The following is a 21,236-nucleotide window of genomic DNA, read 5'->3' as shown; positions in this document are numbered from 1 at the left end:
AGGGGATGACACAGGATGAGATGGCTGGATGGCATCACCAACTCGATGGACATGAATCTGTGTGAACTCCTGTATTTGGTGATGGACAGGGAGCCCTGGCATGCTGTGATTAATAGGGTCGCAAAGAGTCGGACACAACTGAGAGACTCAACTGAACTGAGCTGAAGTTACTAAATAAGCATGCCTTCCTTACAACTGAAAACAAACAGTTGAACTTTCAAAGGGGAAATATTCTTCCTTACCTTGCTTGAGTTCTTTTGACTGGTCTATAATTAAATTTACCCAGATACATAAAGAGAAGAGAGAGAAAAAAAAATATGTGCAGAAGTCTCATAGAAAGAGACACCCACATTTACAAAAGCAAGTTGTTTAGGTGTCAGTTCCAGACAAAGACAATCATTTGTGAATATTTTACAAAATAAAGGGGCTTGTGCTTGGGCTTGTGATCTAATGAAAAATTTGCCTTTGGTTTACAGTTTTCTTAACTTGAATTCTTTAACTCTGGTGATAAGGATGATTTCTATCTTCCTGGTGTTCAGAGGATACCCTCACAGGTGAGATTTATTTTCCACCTTTGAGGAAAAGTAAAGGGCTAGAATGTGTTTTTATTATTTTTTGAAAGGTGTTTCTCAAGTAAACTTAATTGAAATAAGCAACAAGCCATCGCAGTTTATCTTGCTGTGACCTTTTCTGAGCCTTCACGAAATCATTCAACAGTATGTCTCACTCCTTTACACTTACCCATCAGCTCAGTTCTATACCCTGCTTCCATCAGCACTCTCTTTAGCCTGAAGCATAAGAGTCATGGTCCTCAGCAAATCACACTTTTTCTCCCAGGATCTACCTCTGGCTTTTTTTTTTTTTTTTAACCTTAAGACTTTTGTCGGGGGTTGGGGGCAAGATTAATTGGTCAAATTCAATGCTACCTAAAGGTCTATGTAAAGAAATATACATAGATATACACAGTTCCCTTGGACTTAAAGCATCTAATTCTATTTTCTCCTACTGCAGCCCTGGATAATAAAATGGAAAGCCACTCCAGTATTTTTCCTGGAGAATTTCACAGACAGGACCCTGGTGAGATACAGTCTATGGGATCACAAGGAGTCGGACACAACTCAGCAACTAACACAAACATACAAAGAGATAAAAAGTGACTTGATAATGAGTTCAGTTCAGTCACTCAGTCATTTCTGACTCTTTGCAACTCCATGGACCTCAGCACAGCAGGCTTCCCTGTCAATCACTAACTCCAGGAGCTTGCACAAACTACTCATGTCCATGGAGTCAGTAATGCCATCCAACCATCTCATTCTCTGTCATGCCCTTCCCTTACTGCCTTCAGTCTTCCCAGAATCAAGGTTTTTTCCAGTGAGTTAGTTCTTCTCATCAGGTGGCCAAATTATTGGAGTTTCCACTTCAACATCAGTCCTTCCAATGAATATTTAGGACTGCTTTCCTCTAGGATTAACTAGCTTGATATCCTTGCAGTGCAAGGGATTCTCAAGCATCTTCTCCAACACAACAGTTCAAAAGCATCAGTTCTTCAGTGCTCAGCTTTCTTGATAATACATGTGTCTGAAACTATTGTGTCAACCCATATTGCTTAAAACACAGCTATAATAATATAAAATAATTTCATGATATACTATATATAATATAATAATAGTGATACTTCACATTTGAATAGCAATTTGCAAACCACACAGTCCTTTACCTTATCTCACTTTATTTCAAAAAAATATTAAGGGTAGAAAATACTTATTTTCAGTGGAAACCCCTTGGAACTGAAATTACTTTTCCTGTTTAAAGACACAGATACTGCAATTCAAATCTCAAAGTGATGAGAGATAGTCCAATCCAGCACCACCTCTTCTAATCATGTATACCTGTGTTTTATACATGCTGAGACCAACAGGTCATCTAAAGGTAACTCAGTCTTTAAGTATAATCATTTGATGGAATATAAGAGGCCAGTGATAAGGTTCACAAAAAGCAAGGAGCTAGAATAGATGTTTCTCATGAAATTAAGATTGTTGTAGTCCTATAACTTCTACAGAGGTATAGACTCAACGATAACAGCACCAACAACAAAATAAAAGTACTTTCCTTAGGTTTTGATGAGTGGACAAGTTAAAAATAATTTTTATTGAAAATCCAAAAGATAATGTCAATTTTTTTTTCGTCATTTTCGGTTTAGATTTACAGTGCTTTAATGAGCTGTCAAATTCATTTAAAATGAATTTAAGGTGTTCCTACTTTAAAATAAGCTTTGTGGGACTGGAAAACCATAAATACAGAAATGAACTATCAACCACTCACACATGAAGGAACTTCCATAGATAAAGTCCTTATTCATGAAAATTTCCAGAGAAATAGGAAGAAAAAAGGAAGGATACTGTTAACTTCAGATATTGAATTTATATTATGAAAATTATATGTTTAGCATTTGAAAGAAATAAAGGTTAACATTAAAGCCATGGGAATATAAAAAATAAAGTGGACAACTAGAACCTGTGAAGAAACTTTCCAGTTAGGATGGAGTATAAGGAAAACAAGAGCTTCCCTGGTAACTCAGAAGGTAAAGAATCTGCTTATAATGTAGGAGACTCAAGTTCAAGCCCTGGGTTGGGAAAATCCCCTGGAGAAGAAATGGCAACCCACTCCAGTATTCTTTCCTGGAGAATTTCATGGAGAGAAGAGCCTGGGAAGCTGCAGTCCATAGGGTCACGAAGAGTCAGACATGACTGAGAGATTAACAGTTAACACAAAGAAAATAAAATCCATCAATTAGAACAAACTTGTGACTAAATATAAATAAATACAGATCATATAGAACAACAGTATAAATTTGGGTAGTTCAAAAGACAGAACTAACTTACCGAAAATAAACAAATTATAAAGAGAGAGGAAGAGATGGTAGCTAAAAATGTTTTTATTCTGCATTTTTAAAGCCGAAGGAAAAACACTGGATAACTTCAGAATTTGTTGAGCTTAGTGTGATGTTAGAATAACAAGAGATACTGGTGAAAGACCAAACATAGAGTATAGTTTGCAAAAACATTAGAAGGCAGATTAATAGACAGTCCATGTGTAGCGTTGTTTATATGCAAAACAATAATCAGCACATATTTTACAGATCTTTTCCCCCAGGTATTTACAGATATTATGTCAATGGCCATAGGAACAGCTGAGACAGGTGATGTTACTGTCTCAGATTTGTACTTGGGAGAACATGAAACAAAGAGCCATTAAATGACTACCACAGATTACAGGTATTAAGTGGCAGAGCTGGAAATATTAATGTGATTTAAGTCTAATTCATTATAGAGTGTTAGAATATTACCCAATTAATTCATGAAAATGAATTAAAAAAAGAAAATCATGAAAATGTTTTCAACAAAGATATATTCAAAAAACTAAGTAACGTCACATATCTTCAAATTCAATGGTAATTAAGGAAATGAAAATTAGAACTATAAAATATTTGTACCTACACACAAACCTAGCATACAAAAAAAATTATAAACACCTTATAATATTAATATTGGTGAAACCATGAAAGAAAACTACTTAAATAGTGCTAATGGGAATGTAATTCATATAACCAGTTTGTGAAACTATTTGCCAGTTTAAGCAGACTATATACCTAATCTGTAAACCAGCAATTCTACCCAAAATTTTATCAAGAGAAGTGCACGTATATATTCATATAGAGACAAGAGCAAGAATGTATTCTGTAATAGCCACATCACGAAGCACTCTAGACATTTTTCAAAAATAGGAAGAATACATAAGTTTAGGTACAGTCATGTAATACATATTATGTTTTTGCTGTTCAGTCACTCAGTCATGTCTGACTCTTTTTGACTTCCATGGTAAAGTCAGCCATTTTTTCCCCATCTATTTGTCATGAAGTGATGGGACCAGATACCATGATCTTACTTTTCTGAATGTTGAGCTTTAAGCCAACTTTTTCACTCTCTCTTTCAGTTTCATTAAGAGGCTCTTTTGTTCTTTTTCACTTTCTTCCATAAGGGTGGTGTGTACTGCATATCTGAGGTTATTGATATTCTCTGAACAATCTTGATTGCAGCTTGTGCTTCATCCAGGCCAGTGTTTCTCATGATGTACTCTGCATAGAAGTTAAATAAGCAGGGTGACAATATACAGCCTTGACATACTCCTTTTCCTATTTGGAATCAGTCTATTGTTCCATGTTCAGTTCTAATTGTTTCTTTCTGACCTGCATACAGATTTCTCAAGAGGAAGGTCAGGTGGTCTGGTATTCCCATCTCTTTAAGAATTGTCCACAGTTTGTCATCCACACAATCAAAGGCATTGGCGTAGTCAAGAAAGCAGGAGTAGATGTTTTTCTGGAACTCTCTTGCTTTTTTGATGATCCAGTGGATGTTGGCATTTTGATCTCATGATCCTCTGCCTTTTCTAAATCCAGGTTGAAGATGTGAAAGCACAAGATTCACATACTATTAAATTCTGGCTTGGAGGATTTTGAGCATTACTTTGCTAGTGTGTGAGAGGAGTACAATTGTGTGACAGTTTGAACATTCTTTGGCATTGCCTTTCTTTGGGACTGGAATGAAACTGACTTTTCCAGTCCTGTGGCTACTGCTGACTTTTCAAAATTTGCTAGTATATCGATTGCAGCACTTTCACAGCATCATCTTTGAAGATTTGAAGTAGCTCAACCAGAATTCCATTGCCTCCACTAACTTTGTTCATAGTGATGCTTCCTAAGGCCCACTTGCCTTTGCATTCCAGGAAGTCTGGCTCTAGGTGAGTGAACACACCATCGTGATTATCTGAGTCATGAAAACCGTTTTAGTATAGTTCTTCTGTTTATTCTTGCCACCTCTTAATATCTTCTGCTTCTGTTAAGTCCATATCATTTCTGTCCTTTATTGAGCCCATCTTTGCATGAAATGTTCCCTTGGTATCTCTGATTTTCTTGAAGAGATCTCTAGGCCATCCCATTCTATTGTTTTTCTCTATTTATTTGCAGTGATCACTGAGGAAGACTTTCTTACCTCTCCTTGCTATTCCTTGGAACTCTCCATCAAATGGGCATGTCTTTCCTTTTCTCTTTTGCCTTTTTGTTTCTCTTCTTTTCTAAGCTATTTGTAAGGCCTTGCCAGACAAACGTTTTGCCTTTTTACACTTCTTTTTCTTGGGTATCTTATTTTTTTGTTGTTGTTTTACCATTTACATGGTTTTTATTTTTTAATATAAATTTATTTATTTTAATTGGAGGCTAATTACTTTACAATATTGTATTGGTTTTGCCATACAACAACATGAATCTGCCACAGGTATACACATGTTCCCAATCCTGAACCCCCTCCCTCCTCCCTCCCCGTACCATCCTTCCGGATCGTCTTAGTGCACCAGCCCCAAGCATCCAGTATCATGCATCGAACCTGGACTAGCGATTCGTTTCATTTATGATATTTTACAAGTTTCAATGCCATTCTCCCAAATCATCCCACCCTCTCCCTCTCCCACAGAGTCCAAAAGACTGTTCTATACATTTGTGTTTCTTTTGCTGTCTTGCATACAGGGTTACCGTTACCATCTTTCTAAATTCCATATATATGCGTTAGTATACTGTATTGATGTTTTTTTTCTTTCTGGCTTACTTCCTTCTGTATAATAGGCTCCAGTTTCATCCACCTCATTAGAACTGATTCAAATGTATTCGTTTTAATGGCTGAGTAATACTCCATTGTGTATATGTACCACAGCTTTCTTATCCATTCATCTGCTAATGGACATCCAGGTTACTTCCATGTCCTTGGGTATCTTCTTGATCCCTGTCTCCTGCACTATGTCATGAACCTCTGTCTATAGTTCTTCAGGCACTGTGTCTATCATATCTAATCCCTTGACTGTATATGTCACTTCCCCTGTACGATTGTAAGGGATTTGACTTCGGTCATACCAAAATAGTCTAGTGATTTTGCTTCTTCAATTTAAGTCTGAATTTATCAAGTGAATTTGGCAAATGGATTTGGATAATCTATGTTACCTCTTTTTCCTTTTTTTTCAAAAGTGAACTACTTTCTCTACTCTTTTCAGAGTTGTTTCAGTATTGCATGAAGGATGATAATGTCAAGGTCATTGGTAAAGTCATGTTCCTGGTTTTAGCTTCCAATATTCAAACTAATTTGTGTGTGACCTTGAACCACTCATTTTGTGTCATTCATCTAGTTTTAGGATGTAGTATCTGATCTCCAAGATCACTTCTGGTTCATAATTTCCCCAAATCTGGGTTCTTCCGGTGAATTTCAAACAATTTTTCCATTTACAGGAAATTCAGGATGGTTTTGTAACGTACTTTTAAAAAAAGATGGATGAAAGTGGAGCTGATTATACACAGTGAAGTAAGCCAGAAAGAAAAAACACCAATACAGTATACTAACACACATATATGGAATTTAGAAAGCTGGCAATGATGACCCTGTATGCGAGACAGCAAAAGAGACACAGATGTGTAGAGCGGACTTTTGGACTCTGAGGAAGAGGGAGAGGGTGGGATAATTTGGGAGAATGGCAATGAAACATGTATACTATCATGTAAGAAACGAATTGCCAGTCTATGTCCAATGCAGGATACAAAATGCTTGGGGCTGGTGCACAGGGATGACCCAGAGAGATGTTATGGGGAGGGAGGTGGGAGGGGGGTTCATGTTTGGGAGCACATGTACACCCGTGGTGGATTCATGTTGTTGTATGGCAAAATCAATACAGTATTGCAAAGTAAAATAAAGTAAAAATAAAAATAAAAAAATGGATCTCATTCTTACATGTATTTATATATCTATCAACATTGTTATAGTTAAGCATCTCTAGTATCAAATGTATTTAACCTTCACTCTCTTCCTTGCTCTCTCCTGCTTTAACACACTCAAACACACAATGCTTTCTTGTTTTAAATTTCTTTTTTCTCTAGGGAGTGCAGGTTAAGTTATAATAATGTGGGCCAATGAATTTGCCTGATGAAGTTTCTCCATAAAAGGTGAGAAAGAACTAAGGAGTCTGAGGTCCTTGGGCACTGAAGGATACAGAGGAAAGCTTTGCCTGTTTATTATTCTGTCCATGATTTTCCAGCAAAGTTGAGGTAGTACAAATCAGAATTTATGAACAATTTTGGTTTCCATTTAGATTATTTAATCTGCTAGCTATCTTTAATGTCTGAGCCACTAGGGAAGCATCAACAATACTGGAGTGGATAGCCACTCCTTTCTCCAGAGGGTCTTCAGGACCCAGGGATCAAACATGTGTCTCCTGCATTGTAGGAAGACTCTTTTCCATCTGAGCCACCAGAGAAGCCCCTCTATTTATACTTTGTGGAAAAACTGAACTTCAGAATTATTTTACATATTTTTTTAACCTTCAACCCAGAGATAATACTGATCACAATCACAAATAGGTGGCGAGATCATACTTGTGAACTGTTAATAGGTGAAACTGCATATGTCATTTCAATTTTTTGACTGCTTCATCAGAGACAGGTGTTGTGCTAAGGATTTCCCAATGTTATCTGTGATCTCCACACCTCACTGTGAGGCAGCAGTTTCCTTTTTCTACAGATGAGCTTTGAAACTGAGAATCCTTACTTTTCCAAAGACAGGTAGTTGACTATGGTGCAGAGTGAAGATTTTATTTCTGATCTAACTGACATTGAAGTTGATACTCTACTGACTCCAAGAAGAGCCTCAGTTCACTGATAAATTGTTCTACAACAATCAACTTCTCCACCAATGACCTCTATTTGTACTCATTCTCCCTAGATGTTTCCCTGTGATCTGTACTTTTGAGGCACCTGGGGTCTCTTCAACAGCCATGAGATGCATAAGGTGTGCATTGCTGTGTTTGGCCTGAAAGATAATGATTACTAGAACTAAAGCACAATAGAAAAGAAAGTGACTGAGCAACATTGTATAATGCAAACCAAGAATGCTTTCCTGAGGTTCAAGGTGTTTTCCTGAGGCAGATATTATACCATGTGAAGATGGGAGAGATTATACTATGATATTAAGGATATTTGTCACTAATATTATCAGAAGACATTCTTCTGATTAACCCTCCTTAACTTCCTTTACTCCTGAGATGTTTCTATAATTTTAATTATAATTTGTTTCATCATTATCTGGATAGTTCCTTGGGGAGATGCTCTCAATGTGTGCAGTGTTCAAGATTCTATTATAAATAGTGAGGAATTATTTTTTGTTGTTGTTGTTGCTGCTGAAGGTAGGTCTGCAAATTTTATACTCTGCAATATAGATAAATGCAGTCACTTTTCTTTTTATCCTCTTTTTGAAGAGGAGACTAAGACCTTACTTGCGGACATATTTGTTATCACAGTGTTTTATTGTCTGGAATTATATACTTGGGGAATATTACTATTTATATTAATAGTTGATATAAAAATTCATAAGAATATCTTGCTACCATAGGGACTTAAAATAATTTTTGCTCTTCAGGTTTTGACTTTTATGTCTTCTCTACAAAGACCAGTGATTTTACATTGTGTTTTAAAATGTATCTGCGTGGAATTTAAGGTATTGCATCATTGGGAATGATTGTTATTGTTCAGTCACTAAGTTGTGTCCTACTCTTTGTCATCCCATGGACTGTAGCATGCCACGCTTCCCTGTCTTTCACTATATTGGACAAAAATTATACCTTTGCTGTATTGTGTGTGTTTGTGTGTGTATAAAGTTCCAGAAAAGTTAATGAAAGTGATTTTTAAAATTTGTAAATATACATTCTATAAGCTTAATTGCTTTAAAGATGATTCATAGTTATTTAACAAAGTGGCTCTCTATAAGAAGTTACTTCAGTCATCTGGCCCTAGGACTATGGGATCACCTAACCTTGAGAGGCATAGATAATGGTGGTCCAAGAACTCTGGTTTATAGGCTCTAGGGAAATGTCAAGCTCTTCTGGTTCATCAAGCATTAATTATCAAAAGGATGACTTTTCCTCTTTTTTGAGGATAATCAAACTGAAGTTTAAATGTAAGAAAATAGAATATTAGAAAAAGTTATCAAAGAAGCAGCAGCAATATAAAGTTATTGAGTGTACCCCTAGAGTCCAATTAATTGGTTTGAATTTCCAGCTGGACAATTTGCAGATGTCTGATCCAAGGAAAGCCTCTTAATCTGTCAGTGCTTCAGTTTTCTCATTGTTTAGAAAGATACACTAATTAGAACCTCTCTCATAGGACCTTTACTTATAAAAAATTTTGTAAGGATTCAACAAAAGTTAGCTATTATCTTACCTTAAAGCTGAGAGTGCTGCCATTAGAACAATTTTTAATAGACATTTTATTAGTTATGAACACATTAATGCATTCTATGAAGTTGATCTGGAGATCAGGATGCTTAAAAATCATGTGTGAATATCCATGAATGTTTAAAATATATAACAACTAATGTAGTCAGTTTGAAGTGTTTTAAAATGAATGAGACAAACTATACTATTACAGAGCTGATGATTATGACAAGTGGAAGAAAACCCACATATCACACAGGAAGGGAAATTGGAGAAGTAGTATTACTTTATGTTTCTTAGGTGTCTTGATGATTTTTTATATTTTTTATATTTAGTTGTTGTTGTTGTTCAGTCACTAAGTTGTATTTGGCTATTTGAGACTCCATGGACTGCAGCACACTATGCTCCTCTGTCCTTCATTATGTCCCAGAGTTTGCTAAGGCTCATGTCCATTGAGTTGATGATGCTATCTAACCATCTCATCCTTTATAGTTAGTAGTACCAATAATCCAAATTAACCTGTGTTAATTAGCTAATTATGGCTTTATCAAGAAGAGTCAATATTTTTTATATATGAAAATTCTTGGCCTTAGCTCTGTCTCCCAGTCAAAATCATCAACTTAAATCTGGCCTAGTATATCCACACTTAGCAGCCAGAAGATGTGCAATCATAAAAGTATAGGGTACAGGTGAACCCAGACCAGAACTGAAATATGAGTGCCTATGTTATGTACCCAAATAATTTTCTCTATGGTGCATTTGATACCCACATGAATGATTTCAGGGGTAGGAAAATAGTTAACAGATATTAATCAAACTAAAAATTGTGAGTTGCTACCCTTTCCTAACAACACAAGAGAAGACTCTACACATGGACATCGCCAGATGGTCAGCAATGAAATCCGATTGATTATATTCTTTGCAGCCAAAGATGGAGAAGCTCTATAAAGTCAGCAAAAACAAGACTAGGAGCTGACCGTGGCTCAGAACATGAAATCCTTATTGCCAAATTCAGATGTAAATTGAAGAAAGTGGGGAAAACCACTACACCATTCAGGTATGACCTAAATCAAATCCTTTATTATACAGTGGAAGTGAGAAATAGATTTTAAGGACTAGATCTAATAGACAGAGTGTCTGATGAACTATGGATGGAGGTTTGTGACATTGTAAAGGAGACAGGGATCAAGACTATCCACAAGAAAAGGAATGCAAAAAAGCAAAATGGCTGTTTGAGGAGGCCTTACAAATAGCTGTGAAAAAAAGTGAAGTGAAAAGCAAGGCAGAAAAGGAAATATATACCCATTTGAATGCAGAGTTCCAAAGAATAGCAAAGAGAGATAAGAAAGCTTTCCTCAGTGATCAATATAAAGAAGTAGAGGAAAACAACAGATTGGGGAAAGACTAGAGATCTCTTCAAGAAAATTAGAGATATCAAAGAACATTTCATGCAAAGATGGGCTCAATAAAGGACAGAAATGGTATGGACCTAACAGAAGCAGAAGATATTAAGAAGAGGTGGCAAGAATACAGAGAAAATCTATTAAAAAAAAAATCTTCATGACCTAGATAATCATGATGGTGTGATCACACACCTAGAACCAGATATCCTGGAATGTGAAGTCAAGTGGGCCTTAAGAAGTATCACTACGAACAAAGCTAGTGGAAGTAATGGAAATTCAGTTGAGATATTTCAAATCCTGAAAGAGGATGCTGTGAAAGTATGCCAGCAAATTTGGAAAACTCAGCAGTGGCCACAGGACTGGAAAAGGTCAGTTTTCATTCCAATCCTAAAGAAAGGCAATGTCAAAGATTGCTCAAACTACCGCACAATTGCACTCATCTCACACGCTAGTAAAGTAATGCCCAAAATACGTCAAGCCAGGCTTCAGCAATACGTGAACCGTGAACTTCCAGATGTTCAAGCTGGTTTTAGAAAAGGCAGATATCTAATTGCCAATATCCACTGGATCATTAAAAAAGCAAGGGAATTCCAGAAAAAAAAAAAACAAAAAACAAAAAACACACACATCTATTTCTGCTTTATTGACTATGCCAGAACCTTTGACTGTGTGGATAACAGTAAACTGTGGACAATTCTGAAAGATCTGGGAATACTAGACCACCTAACCTGCCTCTTGTGAAACCTGTATGCCGTTCAGGAAGCAACAGTTAGAAGTGGACATGGAACAACAGACTGGTTCCAAATAGGAAAAGGATTACGGGAAGGCTGTATATTGTCACCCTGCTTATTTAACTCATATGCAGAGTACATATCATGAGAAACACCGAGCTGGAGGAAGAAGAAGCTGGACTCAAAATTGCCAGAAGAAATATCAATAACCTCAGATATGCAAATGACAGCACCCTTATGGCAGAAAGTGAAGAAGAACTAAAGAGCCTCTTGATGAAAGTGAAAGAGGTGAGTGAAAACGTTGACTTAAAGCTCAACATTCAGAAAACTAAGATCATGACATCTAGTCCCATCACTTCAAGGAAAATAGATGGGGAAACAGTGGAAACAGTGGATAACATTATTTTGGGGGAATCCAAAATCACTGCAGATGGTGATTGCAGCCACTAAATTAAAAGATAATTACTATTTGGAAGGAAAGTTATGATCAACCTAGACAGCATATTAAAAGGCAGAGATATTACTTTACCACCAAAGTCTGTCTAGTCAAGGCTATGATTTTACCAGTGGTCATGTATGGATGTGAGACTTGGACTATGAAGAAAGCTGAGAGCCAAGGAATTGATGCTTTTTAACTATGTTGTTGGAGAAGACTCTTGAGAGTCCCTGGACTGCAAGGAGATCCAACCGGTCCATCCTAAAGGAGATTAGTGTGGATGTTCATTGGAAGGACTGATGTTGAAGCTGAAACTCTGGTATTTTGGCCACCTCATGCAAAGAGCTGACTCATTTGAAAAGACCCTGATTTTGGGAATGATTGAAGGCAGGAGGAGAAGGGGACAACAGAGGATGAGATGGTTGGATGGCATCACAGATTCAATGGACATGAGTTTGGGTAAACTCCGGGATTGGTGATGGACAGGGAGTCCTGGTGTGCTGTGGTTCATGGGGTCATAAATAGTCTGACACGACTGAGTGAACTGAACTGAACTGAACTGAACTTATTGGAGGAAGCCATTATACAATCATAGAGTTTATACTATTTTTAAAATAGTTCCTCTCTAAATTTTTGTATTTTCATTTCCCTCAATATGTTTACATAACTGGTTACTTGCTCATAACTGAAAAGTCAATCCTCAAAGAGATCTTTGACTACTCTGTGGACATCCTGCTTCTGCTTATTTCTCTGTTTATCAGCATGCTCCATTTTTGTCTCACAGTAGTTCCATTCCCTAAATTGTCTCATTTGTATATTTTTCATTCACTCATTTTCAAAAAGAATCAATTATGATACAAAGAAGAATCTTACTTAGCTTGTTCAATTTCATATTATAAAACTTAGGCTGCTTCTAAATATAATGTGATAGTTTTCCCAGCACCATTTGTTAAAGAGATTGTCTTTACTCCATTGTATATTCTTGCCTCCTTTGTCAAAGATAAGGTGTCCATATGTGTGTAGATTTATCTCTGGGCTTTCTATTTTGTTCCATTGATCTATATGTCTGTCTTTGTGCCAGCACCATACTGTTTTGATGACTGTGGCTTTGTAGTAGAGCCTGAAGTGAGGCAAGTTGATTCCTCCAGTTCCATTCTTATTTCTCAAGATTGCTTTGGCAATTCGAGGTTTTTTGTATTTCCATACAAATCTTGAAATTATTTGTTCTAGCTATGTGAAAAATATGGCTGGTAGCTTGATAGGGATTGCATTGAATTTGTAAATTGCTTCGGGTAGTATACTCATTTTCACTATATTGATTCTTTCAATCTATGAACATGGTATATTTCTCCATCTATTAGTGTCTTCTTTGATTTCTTTCATCAGTGTTTTATAATTTTCTATATATAGGTCTTTAGTTTCTTTAGGTAGATATATTCCTAAGTATTTTATTCTTTTTGTTGCAATGGTGAATGGAATTGTTTCCTTAATTTATTTTTCTACTTTCTCATTATTAGTGTATAGAAATGCAAGGGATTTCTGTGTGTTGATTTTATATCCTGCAACTTTACTATATTCATTGATGAGCTCTAGTAATTTTCTGGAGGTCAACCACTTGTAAAAGAATGAAACTAGATCACTTTCTAACACCACACACAAAAATAAACTCAAAATGGATTAAAGATCTAAATGTAAGACCAGAAACTATAAAACTCCTAGAGGAGAACATAGGAAAAACACTCTCAGACATAAATCACAGCAGGATCCTCTATGATCCACCTCCCAGAATCCTGGAAATAAAAGCAAAAATAAACAAATGGGATCTACTTAAAATTAAAAGCTTCTGCACAACAAAGGAAAATATAAGCAAGGTGAAAAGACAGCCTTCTGAATGGGAGAAAATAATAACAAATGAAGCAACTGACAAACAACTAATCTCAAAAATATACAAGCAACTTATGCAGCTCAATTCCAGAAAAATAAACGACCCAATCAAAAAATGGGCCAAAGAACTAAATAAACATTTCTCCAAATAAGACATACGGATGGCTAACAAACACATGAAAAGATGCTCAACATCAGTCATTATCAGAGAAATGCAAATCAAAACCACAATGAGGTACCACTTCACACCAGTCAGAATGGCTTCAATTCAAAAATCTGCAAGCAATAAATGCTGGAAAGGGTGTGGAGAAAAGGGAACCCTCCTACACTGTTGGTGGGAATGCAAACTAGTACAGCCACTATGGAGAACAGTGTAGAGATTCCTTAAAAAATTGCAAATAGAACTACCTTATGACCCAGCAATCCCACTGCTGGGCATACACACCGAGGAAACCAGAATTGAAAGAGACACATGTACCCCAATGTTCATCGCAGTACTGTTTATAATAGCCAGGACATGGAAACAACCTAGATGTCCATCAGCAGATGAATGGATAAGAAAGCTGTGGTACATATACACAATGGAGTATTACTCAGCCGTTAAAAATAATTCATTTGAATCAGTTCTGATGAGATGGATGAAACTGGAGCTGATTATACAGACTGAAGTAAGCCAGAAAGAAAAACACCAATACAGTATACTAACACATATATATGGAATTTAGAAAGATGGCAATGACGACCCTGTATGCAAGACAGGAAAAAAGACACAGATGTGTATAACGGACTTTTGGACTCAGAGGGAGAGGGAGAGGGCGGGATGATTTGGGAGAATGGCATTCTAACATGTATACTATCATGTAAGATTTGAATCGCCAGTCTATGTCTGACGCAGGATACAGCATGCTTGGGGCTGGTGCATGGGGATGACCCACAGAGATGTTATGGGGAGGGAGGTGGGAAGGGGGTTCATGTTTGGGAACACATATAAGAATTAAATATTTTAAAATTAAAATAAATAAATAAATAAATATAATGTAATAAATAAGTATAACATAGCAAATATATTTGACATAAAATTGGTTTTGATGTCTGTAAATGAATTATTATAAGCAATTAAAACTACAGCCCATTTAATGTCACAGTATTCTCTTCAGGCAATATTATTATGAGGATCTTAAATTCCTGAGATGATGTTAATCCTACAGATGCATCCCTAAGTACTCAGAGCAGTTTACTTCTCAGAAGACTTATGTGGGGAAGTGTATTAAATGGAGAAAAGATTCCTTGTGGACATTTTCCTTGTAATGACATTGAATTTGAAAATTAATTGGACATATAATGGATTGTTGCTGAAAAGCAGTAGAATCTGAAATAAGAGAGCAATTTTAAAAACATGGCACCTGAATTTTATATGTAAATACAATTTATATATTGATATAATTTTGATATGGTGATTGAACCACTTGCAGTTTACTTTTCTGAGATAGCTGTTAAATTGATACAGTCTATTTCATTAAATACCTCTTACCTCATCCTGCAAGGAGCAGAAATCAAGCAAGTGTAATATATAGCTAAATAAAATAAAACATGACTAGGATTTTCATAAGTTGAAAGCTTTTTATATCATATGCTGGCATAGTGTAGAAAAGTATGTCAATGACTAGATTTAGACCAAGGTTTAAGACAATCATCCTGTAAAATTGTGTAGATAAGAAGATATCTTCTGGACTTCCCTGGTGGCTCAGTGGATAAGAATATGCCTAACAATGTAGGGGACACAAGTTAGATCCCTAGTTAAAGGAAGATTCCATATGCCATGGAGCAACTAAGCCTGAGAGCCACAACCACTGAGCCTGCACTCTAGAACCTGTGAACCACAGCTATTTAAGCCTGCTCACCTAGAGTCAGTGCTCCACAACAAGAGAAGCCACTGCAGTGAGAAGCCCACACACCCCAACCAAGAGGAGCCCAAGCTCAGCCAAAAATAAATAAACAAATACATTTTTTAAAAAGGATATCTTCTAAGTCATAGGGAAATCAGTAAGTTAATATTACGTGTATTTTTATTAGTATTGACAATGAGAGGCAACCATTATACACAAAAGTAGTATTCAGTGGAATTTCAATGATTCCCTCATTACTTCCCTATTCAGCACAAAGTGATTGTCTGACATTGGTTGAATATTTATAAGTCTCAAGTCTTTTCCTATAAGACAATATGTTGAAATGGATTTGGTCATTCTCTGATGACTCTCAGTCTACCTTTACTTCTATTAGCACTCTATGATGTTAACATCATTGTAATAATTTAGCAAAACAAGTGTCTGATACTAGTAGTACATGAATGTAATCGTCTGTTTTAGAGTTAAGAAATTAATTAATATTGCAATAATTACCTATAAGGCCTATTAAAGAAAATAAATGTTATTATATAGTCTCATGTTAGACTGTGCAAAGTCTACATTGATTTTTATATTATTTGAACTAGAATACTGATAAACATGACTCAAAATTTTAAAGAATAAAATAAATCCATTCATTTATTTAATTTGTCCATAGGCAATGCAGACTGGGTCTAAGTGAAGACAATGCCAAATTTCACAGATGTGACAGAATTTATTCTTCTGGGATTGACCAGTCATCAGGAGCTTCAAGTTCTCTTTTTTGTGGTGTTTCTAGTAGTTTACATGATAACTTTGATAGGGAACATTGGTATGATTATTTTGATCAGCATCAGCCCCCAGCTTCAGAGCCCCATGTACTTTTTCTTGAGTCATTTGTCTTTTGTGGATGTCTGGTTCTCTTCCAATATCACTCCGAAGATGCTGGAAAACTTACTATCAGAGACCAAAACCATTTCCTATGTGGGGTGTTTGGTGCAGTGTTACTTCTTCATAGCCCTTGTCCATGTGGAAGTATATATCTTGGCTCTGATGGCCTTTGATCACTACATGGCCATCTGCAACCCTCTCCATTATGGCAGTAAAATGTCCAGGACTGTCTGTGTTCGTCTCATCTCTGTGCCATACATCTATGGATTCTCTGTTAGCCTTATCTGCACACTGTGGACATATGGCCTGTACTTCTGTGGAAACTTTAAAATCAACCACTTCTATTGTGCTGATCCTCCCCTTATCAAGATTGCCTGTGGAGGGGTCCACATTAAAGAATACACCATGATTGTTATTGCTGGGATTAATTTCACTTATTCCCTCTCTGTGGTTCTTATTTCCTATACTCTCATCGTAGCGGCCATGCTGTGCATGCACTCTGCTGATGGCAGGAGGAAGGCATTCTCCACGTGTGGGTCCCACCTGACAGCTGTTACCATGTTTTATGGGACTCTCATCTTCATGTATCTCAGGAGACCCACTGAAGAGTCTGTGGAGCAGGGGAAGATGGTGGCTGTGTTTTACACCACAGTGATTCCCATGCTGAATCCCATGATCTACAGTTTGAGGAACAAAGACGTGAAAGAGGCAGTCAACAAAGTAATTATCAAGGCAAACTTGAGGCAGTAAACCTGCAGTACATAATTCTGTGTATGCCGCTTCCTGTTATAAATGTCCAGGTATATAAATAATTCTGTTTAAAATAGACTGCATACAGGCAACACTTAAATGTACTCAGAGGTCCAGTCTAACACAGTGATGGTTTACCCCATGAATGGATTCTCAGGACTAAGCCTCCTTTATCTACATATGCAAACATATTAACCTTGACCTATTACTATTAGCCCCAGTGTATGTAAAATTGTGCTAAGTGTAGTCATCGGATAACTCATAAATACATTTGGATAAGCACATGTTAATTTGGAGTTATCTTTGTAAGAGTTGAATATGATTTCTTAAGATATTTTGTATATACAATTGCTCTTCACTTGTTTTATAAGTAACATATAATTTCACGAGAAAAAATTAAGACTTCATCACTTTGTCATGAATATAAAAGTTGGTGGATCCTCATTTACCAAAAAAGCTTTCAATAACATTCATATATGCATGGGCTTTTGAAAACAAAAATGTATTCAGAATCTTCAACTAGTGTCATGAATCAATCATATAGTTAATTCTCAGTATATATTGCTCTATAATTAACACTATTTGTGTTTCAAGCAATCTGTTGACTCACCTTAATTCTACTCTTTGATTTGGATTTGGCTAGTTGTTTTTCTCTTTATTAATTTTAATAGGTTAAAAATTTCAAATAAGCCTATCATATACTTCTCATAGTTTAAAAAGATTAAGCAATAAGGATTTTTGTCATTTAAAATCTAACTTTTGATCATAAGAACGTCCTGTAGCATTTGATTGCTGTGATGGAGCTATTGTTTGATTTCAAATTCTTGTCAGTAACATTACATTCTTAGGTATGTGTTTAGCTGCTTAAGTTAAGCTTTAATAACTAGAATGGATCAGCTAGATAAGAATCTGCAAAACCAAATGCCATTGCACTCGACATGTGTTAAAATGTGATCAGCACAGCTCAAACTGGTATCCATTGGGATCTGATTACAAGTTAACTATTCAACTTGTGTTGATTGGTGTCCACTTAATCTAACCTTCATTCTTAATATAAGTGGAATACATTTTTTGTCTTTGTTGACTCTTGCTAATAATATAAGCATAAAACAAGTCAGAAGCAGAAGTAATTTCTCATGAATGAGTTTATTCTTATTTAAGGGCTAATCCAATTAAAAGGGGTGCACAACTGAACATGTGTAGAAAGACTCTGAGAAGTAACATTTACTTGTGATAATATCACTGGAAAGATGGATTCATTTAAGCACAGAAAGTATTGTTATTCAGTCTAATTTACTAATTGCCCACAAGCCACATTCCCTCAGATTGGTTCTGAGGAAAGGCAGCTGGTGGGAGGAGAGTTCTTTTTCATAACTTGAGGTTCTGAGCAGGAAGAAAGAGTACCATTTGATTAGTATTGGAAACTACATTAACAAAGGGTTTTTTTTTTTTTCCAAATCACCCAAGTTTGCTTTTAACAAGCTGGTTTCAAGTATGAAACAATAGGCTGCTCAAGAAATAATCATATTGAGAGAGATCATTATAACTTGAACCTTTAAGATCAAATTTTCTGTGATCCTTATGGCAGACATATTCCTCAGTATCCACTATTTTATATTTTATTTTATAAGTAAAACATTTGCCATCCAGCTGTTAACCACCGTTCCCATTGCCCCTTGTCAGTGGGATATATAAAGTTGTCAAGTCTTGGCAATGAGCCATCAGTAGAAAGTGGTGCCTGAAACCTAAATATCACGTTCTCTATGTTAAAGCCATTAGATACGGACTTTTTCTTTTCCTTCCCACTTGAAAATGTTGCCACTGAAATGATCACTTTTTAGACAAAGATGGAAACCCCATATTGAAGGTCTAATTACCTTTCCTAAACCTCTTAACTTATACTGCTACCTGAGAAAGGAATAAATTACTTTATTAAGTCACTGCATCTTGGGAGTTCATTTAGCTATAATGCTATATTTGCTCTTATAATACTTTCAATAAACATATCTTTGGCACTTCACCTCTGCATCTTATCACTAACTAGGATGATTTTTACCTGAGAATGATTAAATCTCTTCAGAAACTATTGTATGACTTTCAAAAAATTGACCCTGATTCCCAGATCTGCATGGTGAAAAATGATATCAATTTGAACAACATGAGAACAATGGAATTACAGAGAGTAACAAACAGTGAATCTAGTGGGGGTCACAAGCAGAGAGGAATGATTTTTAGCAGACAGGGTACAGTTGAGGAATGGCTACTGCATGGAATGATGTGGGGATTGACAAGAAACTTAATCACTCCCCTTTTTCTGTCTCCACAATGTATAAAATAGAAACATTTTTGAAAGCAGTGGCTAAATCCTATTATCAGTTAAATAGAAACTATCCAGGTCAAAACCATCAAGTGTCACATATGCAAATAGTAGCAATTTTTTTAATATACATTATAATTTTTATTTAATTTTTTAGAAACTTTATGTTTTGTTTTATTATCCCCTTCTTGTGAAGCACAAACACTTTAAAATATATTTTCTTTCAAGTTGGACAAAAACAATTAACATAACCTCATCCACTTCTTATCGTGTGAACTTAATTACAATATCAATTTTAAGAAGATATTTTTCCTTCTTGCTTTTCACTCAATCTGAGGTGCCCCTGCTCAAATATGATGTATACTTTTACCATATTTAATACACCCTATTGTGACTGTTAAAAACCTTTTTTATCTTTCTTTTTTAAAACCTTTCACTTTATTTATAAATTTTATAAAAAATAGAACATATGTGCAAAGTCATTTTGCTCACATAAAAGTGATGAAAATAAAATTAATCTATCAAAGATAATAAAAACAGCATATCTGCATGAGGCACAGTTTCAAGACAGTCAGTGTTACAAGCTACATTTTAATGTTTAATAGAGACAGGAAATAACATTTTTCAAAGTCTTTCCTCAAGTCATTTTTTACCTCTTGGGTCCTCAGGGTGTAGATCATGGGATTCAACATAGGAATGACTATTGCATAGAAGACAGAGGCCATTTTCTTTGTGTCAAGGGAATGGATTGATTTGGGCTGCAAATACATGAAGATCAGAGTCCTGTAGAATATAGTGACAACATTCAGATGAGAACCACAGGATGAGAATGCTTTGTGCCTCCCTTCTGCAGATTGGATTCTCAGGATTGCAGCCACAATGTATAGGTAATAAATAAGGACCATGGTCAAAGAGCTGATCATGTTGAATCCAGCTAAGGTAAAAATCAAGATCTCTTTGAGGCTGGTGTCTGAGCAGGCAAGAGCCAGCAAAGGGACATCATCACAATAGAAGTGATTAATAACACTGGTGCCACAGTAGATCAATTGAAAAGTAGCAACTGTGTGGAGGAAAGCAACAGAAAAGCTGTATAAGGTAAGGGCCTGCTACCAGTTGCATGCACACCTTTTGGGACATGATCACCATGTAGAGAAGAGGACTGCAGATGGCCACATAGAGGTCATAAGTCATTACTGCAAGAAGGAACGTCTCCAAAATCAAGAAGTTCAAGGAAAAGCCCAGCTGTGCATGCATACATAGAGAGATATGGACCTTTTCTTGGTCAGGAGGATCTCCAGGAACTTTGGGGCTATTGATGAGCAGTAACAAAAGTCTCCAAAGCCAGCTCACTGAGAAAAAAATGTACATTGCTGTGTGAAGGTGAGGATCCAACCAGATTAAAGAAATCATGTCAATATTTCCCACCATACAGATTTCTCAGGACACAGTTCAGGTGGTCTGGTATTTCCATTTCTTTAATAAGAGTTTCCAGTTTGCATTGATCCACACAGTCATAGGCATTGGCATAGTCAGCGAAACAGAAGTACACGTATTTCTGTAACTCTCTTGCTTTTTCCATGATCCGATGGATGTTGGCAGTTTGATCTCTGGTTCCTCTGCTTTTCCTAAATCCAGTTTGAACAT

At 36.1% G+C, this 21,236-nt stretch overlaps 1 protein-coding gene across 1 annotated transcript; it reads left to right on the top strand.

Annotated features, from left to right (window-relative positions):
• The first annotated feature begins 16,342 nt into the window (after positions 1-16,342).
• OR5M9 (olfactory receptor family 5 subfamily M member 9) lies at positions 16,343-17,275 on the top strand. The gene has a single exon (XM_068989209.1). It carries the CDS (start codon positions 16,343-16,345, stop codon positions 17,273-17,275), a length of 933 nt encoding a protein of 310 aa, XP_068845310.1.
• Positions 17,276-21,236: the final 3,961 nt, after the last annotated feature.

Source organism: Capricornis sumatraensis, chromosome 16 (genome assembly GCF_032405125.1).
Source record: "Capricornis sumatraensis isolate serow.1 chromosome 16, serow.2, whole genome shotgun sequence".
NCBI lineage: Eukaryota > Metazoa > Chordata > Mammalia > Artiodactyla > Bovidae > Capricornis > Capricornis sumatraensis.
This window is presented reverse-complemented; position numbering and strand designations above follow the sequence as displayed.